Source organism: Oncorhynchus tshawytscha, linkage group LG05, assembly GCF_018296145.1.
Source record: "Oncorhynchus tshawytscha isolate Ot180627B linkage group LG05, Otsh_v2.0, whole genome shotgun sequence".
In the NCBI taxonomy this organism is placed as follows: Eukaryota; Metazoa; Chordata; class Actinopteri; order Salmoniformes; family Salmonidae; genus Oncorhynchus; species Oncorhynchus tshawytscha.
The window spans coordinates 49,653,427-49,666,355 of NC_056433.1; the positions used below are offsets into that span (position 1 = coordinate 49,653,427).

The 12,929-nt window shown below is 39.8% G+C and overlaps 1 protein-coding gene across 1 annotated transcript; it reads left to right on the top strand.

The window, feature by feature from the left end:
• Positions 1–40: 40 nt before the first annotated feature.
• LOC112250743 (solute carrier family 35 member E1) lies at positions 41–9,518 on the top strand. Its single transcript, XM_024421146.2, has 6 exons — positions 41–476; positions 1,676–1,746; positions 3,211–3,348; positions 5,087–5,212; positions 5,621–5,866; positions 6,442–9,518. The coding sequence occupies exons 1-6, from the start codon at positions 149–151 to the stop codon at positions 6,676–6,678; spliced, it is 1,146 nt and encodes a 381-aa protein (XP_024276914.1). The 5' UTR covers positions 41–148; the 3' UTR covers positions 6,679–9,518.
• Positions 9,519–12,929: the final 3,411 nt, after the last annotated feature.

Consider the following 12,929-nt stretch of genomic DNA (forward strand, 5'->3'; position numbering starts at 1 on the left):
CCGTGTCTATGGGAGACACACCCAGTTAAGTAGACCGGAACTGACATTTTTCCCCCCAATGGTAAATTGCCTGAGTGAACTGTCTTCATTTATCCACCATCTTTGGTAGCTGCTCCACGTCTCACTGCCAGTGAATCCGAACTGGAAGATGGCTGCGGTGGAACGTCCCCCAGTCAAGGAAGGGGTCCGGATAGCTTTACTCTGTTTCTGTTGGTACACTGTTAGTTCGGGAGGTAACGTCGTTAACAAAATTATTCTAAATGGATTCCCTTATCCTGTCACCGTTTCGCTCTTTCATATACTCTCAATCGTCGTCTTCCTTCCTACGTTGTTGAAGGCATGGGGAGTCCCAAAAACAGAAGTACCAACTATATACTACAAATGGTATATTCTCCCTTTAGCTTTTGGGAAATACTTCGCTTCTGTGTCGGCCCACTTCAGTATATGGAAGGTACCTGTTTCCTACGCACACACTGGTAAGACTTGTACGAGCTCTGAATCATTGGTTGACGTTTTAACTAACGGAATGTTAGCTAGTTAGCTCGCAACATTAGCAAATCTTTGTATAATGCTTTAGTTTGCTAGCAACGACATCGATTGCTGTCTTGTCCTGTCAATTTAGGCAAGCTTTGTTTAAGTCACTTGACGATTAGCCAAGGAGCTTGCGTCCTCCCTTACTTACCAACACACTGGGGTTGTTTGAATACCTTTTTTTGTTTGGGGGGGGCCTACCTCAACTCCTTCACTGAGATGAGTGCAGACTCGTTTTTGAAAGGAACCTCGGACTCCTACTCCTTCGAGTCGCTATGCGTCGATAGGAAATGTACATTCTGAAACCTTTACATTATACCTATGTTTGTCCTCTGTTGCATGCATTTGTTCTCTTAAATTCATACTTTTTTAATAAAAGGTTAATCAAATACAACCACCGACTGTTTCCTCTTGCTATTACTTTAAGATGGCAACTTGGCGCGGATGCGCATGTGCCAATTGTATCTCAACAGGAAAACGGTCGGTGCTTCACCTTTCCTGACTGGGTCGTCACTAGTTACCACAGCCACAAAGTCATAAATCCTGGCTATTTAAAAAAAATGTATCTTCTTAAAATCGGATTTTAAACCTTAACTACACTGTTAACTTTATGCCTAAATCTAACCTTAAATTAAAAACAAAAAGCAAATGTTTGTGTTAATGAATCTCTAGCCAATTTGGACTTTCTGGCCCATGGTCACTGGTGGGAACCTGACAGCTCAAATGTGCCCTCAGCAACACTTAATGACACTCCCTTTTTGTATTATACCATTCACTTCCTAATTAGCTAGGTACCTAATGTATGACATAAGCCTTTATAAAGTTGAACTGTAACTCATTGCTGTCTTACCTCAATAACTGACATGTATAGCTATGGTTGACGCAGTGTCATAAGGTTATGATGCAATAAGTTCCACGTTTTGTGTTGACCAGGGGTGTATATGTGACACACAAGACACAATGAGACTTAAACTCTTGGTGTGTAGCACAATCGCATGGGCTCCTAAGTCTTTAAACCATTGTATCTCAAGTCATGCACCTTACCTTTTGTAACCTAGGCTTGTCCAACTCAAGCCCTTGCCCTCAAGTCAAGCACTGAACAGGATCCTTTTATCTATTTTCTTTGTTTCTTTTCACTCCACAGTCAAAGCCACAATGCCTATATGGGTTGTGTTGTTATCAAGGATTATCATGAAGGAAAAGCAAACCACAAAAGTGAGTAACTCAGAGAATTGATAGTGTACAAGTTGCTTTCGAATATATTTTGTCCAAGCAATGGTGATGTGGCACAATGTGAGCCTGTCTTTTGGCTCATATTACCACCAGCCTTGCAGGTGTGTTTGCAGGTCGCAGCTTTGATGCAGAAATAAAACACGCATCCGGTTAACACTGCGTGTAGTGCACAATAAAAAGGCTATTTACAGTGCATTCAGAAAGTATGCAGGCCCCTAAACCGTTTTATTCTAAAATGGATTGAATCATTTTTTTCCCCCTCATCAATACCCCATACTGACAAAGTGAAACAGGTTTTTAGATATTATTGAAAATGTATTAAGAATAAAAAATAAATACCTTATTTACATAAGTATTCACAACCTTTGCAATGAGGCTTGAAATTGAGCTCCGGTCCATCCTGTTTCCATTGTTCATTCTTGAGATGTTTCTACAACTTCATTGGGAGTCCACCTGTGGTAAATTCAATTGAGTGGACATGAATTGGAAAGACACACCTGCCTATATAGGTTCCACAGTTGACAATGCATGTTAGAGCAAAAACCAAACCAAGAGGTCGAAGGAATTGTCCATAGAGCCCCGACACAGAATGGTGTCTAGGCACCGATCTCTGAGGAAGGGTACGAAAAATGTTCCCCAGCATTGAATGTCCCCAAGAACACGGTGGCCTCCATTTTTAAATTGAAGAAGTTTGTAACCACAAAGGCTCTTCCTAGAGCTGGCCGCCCGGGCCAAACTGAGCAATCAGGATTTTACTACTTATTTGTTTTTTTTCCTGATCTATTTTTTTACTTAACACGTATGTTTATTAACTGCGTTGTTGGTTAAGGGCTTGTAAGTAAGCATGTGACAAATACAATTTTATTTTATTTGACTTGAACCCTATCGAAGGTCTCTGGAGAGACCTGAAAATAGCTGTGCAGCAACGCTCCCCATCCAACCTAACAGAGCTTGAGAGGATCTGCAGAGAAGAATGGGAAACTCCCCAAATACAGGTGTGCCAAGCTTGTAGAGTCATACCCAAGCAGACTCGAGGCTGTAATCGCCGCCAAAGATGCTTCAACAAAGTACTGAGGAAAGGGTCTGAATACTTATGTAAATGTGATATTTCAGTTTTATTTTTTTAATACATTTGCTAAAATTTCTAAAACCGTTTTTGCTTTGTCATTATAGGGTATTGTGATGAGGGGAAAAGAGAAATTTCATCCATTTTAGAATAAGACTAAGGTAATAATACACTGTAGAAAATGTCAAGGGGTCTGAATACTTTCGAAATGCACTGTATGTGCCACAGCCATTTAGGGTGTGGGTGGGTTCAATGTGACAAAATGTCCCATAAACAAATTAGCAAAACAACTGCATGTGTATGGATGGTAATGGTTTCAACCATACTTTTTGACTTTGGCCTACTTTCTCTTTTGCACTCTTGTCCTGTGCCTGTCTCAGGTGTACGTATCTCTCATCCCCATCATCGGAGGAGTGCTTCTGGCCACAATGACAGAGCTGTCCTTTGATGTATCTGGGTTAGTCAGTGCCCTGGCCGCCACACTCTGCTTCTCTCTGCAAAACATATTTTCCAAAAAGGTATGTCTTAACAGTCGGCACCCTTTGAAAAGGACTTGTTTGTGTTGTTAGATGATGGATACAAGTATAGCACATTTTGAACTTAGGAGGACCTTTTTAATTAAGTATGTGTTTGAGCAGAGGTTGTAGAATAAGTTCAAGACATTTTCCTTTTAATAGAATACTGTATTTGAAGTAAAAGCACTCCTTGCAATATTCAAGTGAAGACATAATAGACATCACTCATACTAAAAAGGAAACAAATAGGCCTTGCCCTTGAGTTATGAAGCCTTGTTAGTCCTTGCAATACATTTGCTCATTACAAACTGTAGATGTGCTGTGTCATCTGTCCTACATTTTCCTGCTGTTTTAAGTGGTCTCCCTTAAACCAATATTTGAGAAGGACACACACTCACCGGCCAGTTTATTAGGTACATCACCCCATTCACACAATTGATTGCTCCTACAGACAGGAGTCAGGTGGCCGTGGCTTGCAATATAAAGCAGGCGTCAAGGCATTCAGTTACTGTTCGATTGAACACCAGAATGAGTGACCTAAGGAACTTTGAGCGTTGCATGATCGTCAGTGCTAGACACGCTAGATCCAGTATCTCAGAAACAGCCGCCCTCCTGAGCTTTTCACGCACAACAATGACATCAAAGATTTACAGAGAATGGTGCGACAAACAAAAAAAAACATCCAGTCAGCGGCAGTCCTGTGGGCGAAAACAGCTCGTTGATGAGAGGTTGAAGGAGAATCGTGCAAGTTAACAGATGAGCCACAAACAGACGAATACTGGGGCAGTACAACAGCGGTGTGCAGAACGCATCTGGGAACACAACTCGTCAGTCCTTGTCACAGGTGGGCCATTACAGCAGACGACCACACTGGTTTCCACTCCTATCAGATAAAAAGAGTGGGCACGCGATCACCAACACTGGTGATTGAGGAGTGGAAAAACATTGCCTGGAACGTGACAGAAAGTTCAGTTTACTTGATTGACCTGCGCAGTCCCCAGACCTCAACCCAATCGAGCATCTTTGGGATGAGATGGAACGGGCTGTTCACAGCATAAACTAGATGGGTGTACCTTAAACTGGTCGGTGAGTGTATTTACCCCATAGCACATTACTCTGTGACGTGTTATGAATTGCTTGATATTACTAACCCTGCAGTCAAATGACTGTAATAATTTGTAGTGTTAGACTTATATACAAGGATGTCTTGTTAATTACCAACTGCTTAGTTACCGGTCTCTCATACTTGTTGATGAAGAAAAGCATCCAACCGACAAGGAATTTGTGTGACCTCTGAATTTCTAGCGATGTGTCTTTTTGCCTCGCTTTGAGGTGTGTTTTTCTGCTCACTTGATTTCGAACTCCTCGATCAGACAGATTACGTTTCGGTACACTAGAAGCACATTCATTTCCATTGGAACGCTGCTGTTTACCCTGAAGCACTGCAGAGGCAGTTGCGGTGCGTTCTGTGCGGTGCATACCTTGGATTTATCCAGCGTATGCATCACATTGTATGCTTAGACTTGACAGAAATAGGAGCAGAAGGTGAATGTTAAACTTTTGTTGCACACGCATTAACAATTTTGGATTACATAATGGAAAAAGTTTGACTGCATAATTTATTGCGGAGAATTGATGCAGTGACACTGTCGGTCTGATCGAGGCATAAGGTCAACACAACAGTTGTTTTCTGCCTAAGAAATTACAAGGGCCGTGAAGGAATGTGCATTTTTCTTTTTAGGTGCTGCGGGACACGAGGATCCACCACCTGAGACTTCTCAACATACTGGGCTTCAATGCTGTTTTCTTCATGGTGCCTACGTGGGTTCTGGTGGACCTCTCCTCATTCTTGGTTGAGGGGGATTTTGTGAGTTAAAAAAGGATAGGATACGTTTTTCAGTTTCGTAAAGTGTAAGTGTAGGTTCATACATTACGGATCAACTAATGTGGTCTAATTGTTGTCCAGCTTATAAGATAGTGGTTCATCTACTGCATATGGTGCATGTCTGTCTTATATCCACATTATATATATTCACAAGTCTACAGGATGTCACACAGTATGTACCATACATGTGTTATCCATTTCCTTTGCCTAATCCTCAATATACCTTCACACACACCAAAATCTCTAGTATCTGGTTGCCTTTTGTTCATTTGTCACATTGAGACCACAACCTGGATACATTCTATTTTCCTAGAAAGTCATGACTAAATCCATTGTTCTCTCCAAATATCCAAGTAATCATTTCCTCCCTCCTCTGCATAACCCCTCCAGACAGGCATGTCTGAATGGACCGGCACCTTCCTTTTACTCCTCGTCAGCGGCTTCTGTAACTTTGCTCAGAACGTCATCGCCTTCAGCGTCCTCAACTTGGTCAGCCCGCTGAGCTACGCTGTGGCAAACGCCACCAAGAGGATCATGGTCATCAGCATATCGCTCCTGATGCTGCGTAACCCGGTCAGCTCCACCAACATCATGGGCATGATGACGGCCATTGTGGGCGTCTTCCTGTACAACAAGGTGACTCCTTCTGACAGGCTTACATGTACTTTTTTGGCATTTATCCAGTCAACACAATTACTGCATTCACCTACGGTGGGTAAACCACTCACATCACAATTATTGCAATGTAAACCTTGAATATAGTGGCTATCTACACAATCAGTGCTACTAAGAAAGAGGCACATTTGTACATCTGCATGCTTAATGCTGAGTTTGATTTAATTGTAAATCTATTTCATGAACTAAGTTGAGTTAGTTGTTGGTGACCAACATGTTGGAAATGTTCAGACACTATTGTACTATGCAGCGTGAAGTCTGTAGAGCAATTTTCATTTTGTCATCTCCGATGCAAATTTTATAAATACCCAACATCCTATGGGTACACTCCACACACCTTGCAATTTTGATATTTAAACTCACACGACTGTTACAATGTATTAATAGACAACCAATTGTGCTTGTTGCTGCCATGGTGCTTGCTCTGCGCTGCATGGGGGGGTTCTAACAGAACTTTGAAATCACACAATGGTAATTTACATCAATGTGTGTTTTTTTGTCATTCTATGCTAAGCTATTCACTTCTCTTCCAACAGGCGAAATATGACGCCAATAAGGAAGCTAAGAAGAAGCTGCTGCCTTCCTCCAAGCAGGACACAATGTCCTTCGACAATTTGGGACTGGACAAGACGCAGCCCAATGGTTCAGTGCCTTTCTCCCAAGGCTCAGACATTCAGTATGGTCGAAGCAACGTGCTGACCGACCACTTCCAGTACAGCCGGCAGGCCTACACGATGAACTACGGCGCCTCCAACCACCAGTATGTGGTTTAGGCTGGTGGATGCCTATATGGACATGCTGTATAAAGAAAGGAAGGCAAGTACTGTCGTATTGGCGGGAGAGGAAAGTATCAATCGTGAGTTGGCCAGCGTTTTGTCCCAAAAATGTTCTCCTAACATATTTTCTTCACCTCTGCGTGTTTTGATATGAACACTTAAAAAGAGTTCAGTCCGAATCAAAGTTTTTTTCAGATGTTTTCAAACCTTAAAAGTAATCTGACATCGAGATAAGCCCACATCAACTCTTGTAGCTCAAGCTGTATGTCTCAATCATGAGTGAATGAGAAAGATTGGCACCATCTAATTTCATTATGTTTTGTGGTGTCAATATTTCCAGTTAATTTGGGATTGAGGGATACCATTGGATCTACACAACAGTTGGCTTGGAACATGGACTCATCTGACAAATGTTGATTTTGGGGTGAAGTTAAAGATGCAGTACAGGATCTGAAGCACATATTATACGAATTGAAAAAGTTTTTTTGCAGGTTGTAACATATCATACGAAATAGGTGACGTAGTGCACAATTTACGAGAACGCATTTTGGCTCGTGATCACTACTTTCAAAACACCTGTCTGAAATTTGCTTGCTGAAGAACGGATGTTGCTGTATTCTTTTTTTACTGTGGAAGCTTGCTAATGTGGTAATAATTGTTACCGTAGCCACAATGGCATAGGTCCAAATAAATTGAACAGAACTTTTACTCTATATCAAAGAACATGAAATGTTTTGAATAAATTACCATGACTGTAATGCTTTGAATCAGGCTTGCACTCAGTTATATTGACCCCAATTTTATCAGAGAAGACCTGATCATTTTACACCGTTTTGTGTTTTTGCAGAGATTGGCAACATTTTGGTCCTATACATGTAAAAACATTTGCCCAGAAGACATTGTCTTGTTGGTCTTTAACTAGTGATGGAGGCATGGCATGAAAATGTATGTAAATGATCGTAGTTACAGATAAATTGAGTCTTTCATTCTGTGGTTCCAAATTTACATTTGAGTTATTTAATCAATTCGTATCTGATCTGGTAAAATCTTTGTAATATGGGGTTACATGGGTCAAGTAACTGAGATGCACCTAGTTTTATGTGGGAGACCTACTTGGATCAGGTATAAAAGTCAGACTCCACATGCTTTTGCCAGTTTGTCATTCTTCTTCCCAATATTCACACTTAAAATTGTCCGAGATTGAGGAATAGTAATATAGCCTACATGGAACGAGCTGTTTTTCAAAGCCGATGTGGAGCACCTGAACTAGTTAACTGGTTAAGGTTTGCACATTGTAAAAAGAAAAAGATGTGACAGAGCGACTGTGACTAACTCTTGTGTGGAAGCTCTATTCTAGTGTACAGCTGGAGAACGGATGGTAATAATGTTGTTAACCCCAGTAACTTAAACGTTATACTTGTTGAATATAAAATTCATATTCTTTTAGTCTACATTTTTCATTTGAGTTTGCTTGTTTCAATTTGTTGCAGAACATTCCAGCATTGTAAGTGGACAATTTCTTTGCTGTTTCCTAACTGCAGGGATGTTCGCTCTGACTGTATTTATTGCATGTCTAGCGACTCTATTGTATATTGGGCAGCAACAAACTACTATTTTGGGCAGCAACACATTTTTGCTGTTTACCATCAATACCAATAATAGCATTTATTTGGATATCTTCTCCTATGGTATGTACTGAATAGCACATAGTTCTGGTTGGCTGCACAGGGATGATCCAGGTGGATTTACACATTTGTAGAACTGTGTATGTATGAGCTTGTGTGGAATTCTCAGGTAGTTCCAAGCTTATTTCATATTCCATTTAGTGAAGCTCCCGTATCATTTGGTTCAGTAGGTTTGGTCTGGTTACGTAATGAAATTCATACTGGCGTGGTGATTAGGCGCTTGAGATTTTAGTACATGTGACTCACTTATGCCTGTTATCTGCATGTCCTCAAGAATTAGAGTTTTGAATTTACCTGTCTATTGGATAGTGTTAAAGTAAACAATCATTTGTAGAAATCCAATGACAGTGGATAACTTCAATATTAGGGTTTGATTTCACCTTGGCTTATAAAGTATGGAAGATCAAATGTTGGAGCCATGATAGGATTCTACTAAATCTCATTTGTCACCTTTTAACATGTAAAATTTGAGCCCATTGTATTATTTTGTGACCTATTTTTTTATTACTGTGCTGACATTCTGTTAAACTGTCTCAAGCTTTCCTCTTAAATCTATGGTTGAGTTTGTCACGTCCTGATGCGAGATGCCAAATGAAAGAAGCTACGTGGCTCAAGTCAATATTTATTGGTCGCTTACACACTTATCGCAGGTGCAGGGAAATGCTTATGTTTCTGTCTCCAACAATGCAGCAATATCTAGCAATACAATAACAAAACACACATACACCCCTGAAGGATTTTGACTCCTCTTAAAAGGTTTGTGTGATGCAGTAGCACGGAATGATGGAATCTGATGTATATGTTTAATGTAAAGCCTAATATTTGACTGTACAGTAGGCTAAATAACATTTTGAACATGCGATTTAGAGAAACTATTTTCATTAAATCTGGGATGGCATTTGAGATGGCATTTGAGGTTATTTACTGGAATGTACATTTGACTGTGTGGGGGTTTGCTTTGTAAAAGTTGTATAAATGACATTTTTCCTGTTTTAAAGGATCTTGAAAAACAGATTTTTTTTACTGAACCAATGTTTATAGATTTTTATTTATGGTGTCTAGGTACAGAAAGTGTACCGAAAGTGTACCATGCACAGTCTTGTCTGCTTACGTTTTTAGATGTAAAAATGAATAAATGCATTGTGAAATGAATATGACTTTCACTGACTTTGGACAGGTGTGTGCTTACATTGGTAAGTCCAAAATCCCAAATATATTACTGACTTAAGTACTATTGTTATTGTGGACATTAATTATATTAGATATTTTATGTTCAATAAATTGTTTTCAATTGTTTATAATAATCAAGGCTAGTATGAACTTTAACTCAGCTCTACAGCCTATCCAATGTAAAGCTAGTACTACCTCGGATCAAGAGCAGACTTCTTTTTTACAAGAGCTCAATATTCCCCTTCCATTTCTTACTTTCAGGTACGTCATGGGTATTTGAAGATTGCTTGGATGAGGTCAATGGAGTACCACCATATGAGTCATAATACCCATAAAACATAGTGGTCAAATAAGGAAATGGTTCCAGTTGTTTTTCCACCATTTATTTTCCCATAGGGGATTTTAGAAGCAGGATAGGCATATCCTGGTGTGACGTTTTGATAACCGTGTAAATCTCTCTAGGACAACATTATTTTTTTCTCAACATATTCACCTGTATTTACCCCCCCAAAAATGCTAATGTGGTTATCATAAAGAATTACAAATGCCATGATGATCTGGACAAGATTGCCGAATCAAGACAAAGGTAAGAATATCTGGATTAACTATCTGTTAGCCAATTTATTCATTACCAAATTTAGCTAAATGTCTTTAAATTGACCATTCTGTCTTGTGCAAGTTTTAAATGGACATATTACTTGTTAGCAAAGGTGTCAGCTAGAGATGACGTGCAAGAGATTACAGGGATTTGTAGTCTCGCATGATGTCCACTTTAATGCTAATTAGCATGTTTGAATTTGAGAGTAAATAAAGCAGACTCTATTGATAAAAGTGATCTTGTCCGAGAGATTTACATGGTTATCCCACATGAAACAGACCTTTATTTTTTTAAGTGTTTCTAAAATTACCTGATGAAAAAACTATTGGAACCATTTCCCTGTTTGACTGCTAGGTTTTATGGGTATTATGACACCTCTACTGTGGGGCTCTATAGGGCTTCGTATTGGTGGAAATGTTAACTGTGCCATAGGGGCTAGGGCACGAGTCAAACTCATTCCACGGAGGGCCAAGTGTCTGCAGGTTTTTGCTCCTCCTTTGTACCCGATTTGATGAATTAAGGTCACTAATTAGTAAAGAACCCCCCCCTCACCTGGTTGTCTAGGATTTAATTTAAAAAAAAAAACTAAAACCTGCAGACACTAGGCCCTCAAAGGAAGGAGTTTGACACTCCTTGGCTAGAGCTATGGCCTTTCCGTCACATTTCTCTAACAAACTATTACACAAAGTCTTGGGCTGCTCCCATATGGAAAAGTCATATATGGCCTTATATATCAAAGAATGTGACATATTTGAAAATATGTATTTTAATAACGTACATTTCGCACCCCCCTTACAAAAATCTGTGGTTAAAGTAACTAATTGTCATACTTTAGTAAAAGTAAAGATACCTTAATAGAAAATGACTTAAGTGAAAGTCACCTGGAAAAATACTACTTGATTAAAAGTCTAAAAGTATTTGTTTTTAAATATACTTAAGTATCAAAAGTAAATGTAACTGCTAAAGTATACTTAAGTATCAAAAGTAAAAGTATAAATAATTTCAAATTCCTTATATTAAGCAAACCAGACAGCACAATTTCCTTTTTAACATTTTTATTGATGGATAGCCAGGGGCACACTCAAACATAATTTACAAATGAAGCATGTGTGTCCACCAGATCAGAGGCAGTAGGGATGACCAGGGATATTCTCTTGATAAGTGTGTGAATGGACCATTTTCCTGTCCTGCTAAGCATTCAAAATGTAACGAGTACTTTTGGGAGTCAGGGAAAAATGTATGGAGTAAAAAGTACATTATTTTCTTTAGGAATGTAGTGAAGTAAAAGTACAGATACCCCAAACAACTACTTAACTAGTACTTTAAATTATTTTCACATAAGTAATTTACACCATTGTAAAAAAAAACATGGATATGTATTTTCATCATGCAAAATGTACTCGGAACATTAGGTTTTCTTGTTCAGTGCATTTATTGCTTTGAAATGTATTCCAGAATGAAAACAATATACATGGCATGTATTTAAAAACCATACATAAATTTCACACGTAGAGATTAATTATTTTCTAATTGCATTTGGCAACATTATGACTACTTTGTTTCTTGTAGCTACTGTAGATGATACTTGTCATCTCATTTTGAGATTAGATTGAGATGGCATAGATAACTATTATAGGTTTATATTTTGTTTGAAAATGCACAGAAACCTATGAAAGTATGAATATTTATTTTTGTACACTATAGTTGTGGCTGCCCATAAGGTTATGGCATCACATTGTACAGAAAGTCTAAAAGCTGTAACCACACCCAAGTTCTCATTGATGGCATTGAGGTGGAGCGTGTGCCCAGCTTCAAATTCCTGGGTGTCTACATCTCCGGGGACCTCTCCTGGACCCTCAACACCTCAACCCTGGTCAAAAAGGCACAGCAGCACCTGTACTTTTTGAGGAGGCTGAAGAAGGCCCGCTGGTCTCTCAAGATCCTGGTGAACTTTTACCGCTGCATGGTCGAGAGCATTCTGACTAACTGCGCCACAGTGTGGTTAGGCGGATGCTCCATGGCTGACTGGAAGGCCCTGCAATAATGGGTGGTGAAAACCACCCAGCACATCACTGGTGCCCAGCTCCCTGCCATCGTAAACCTCCAGCGCAAGCGGTGTCTGCGTAGGGCGTGAGGCATCATCAGGGACCCTTCACATCCATGCTACAAACTGTTTGCCCTCCTACCATGAACTCTGTGACACAGCACTAGCCATATCCACCCCCCACCGCTTAGTACTGCCTCTCAGGGACCTTGTTGACCCTTCACATCCATGCTACAAACTGTTTGCCCTCCTACCATCAGGTAGACGGTACAGTTCTCCACGTTCCCGCACTAAGCAGGCTCGAGAACTGTTTCTTTCCAGCTATTGTAACCCTGCTGAACTCTGTGACACAGCACTAGCCATATCCACCCCCCACCGCTTAGTACTGCCTCTCAGGGACCTTGTTGACCCTTCACATCCATGCTACAAACTGTTTGCCCTCCTACCATCAGGTAGACGGTACAGTTCTCCACGTTCCCGCACTAAGCAGGCTCGAGAACAGTTTCTTTCCAGCTATTGTAACCCTGCTGAACTCTGTGACACAGCACTAGCCATATTCACAGCACTAGCCATATATTGAAATTGTTTTTATAGTTTCAAAATATCCAAATTATTATATATATTTTTAAATCCTAATTGAATATTGTATGTGTATGTATATTACTGTAAATATTAATCAAATTCCTTGTGTATGATCATATATTGTGATACATTGAATGTTAATATTGTGTACCTATGTTATACATTTTTA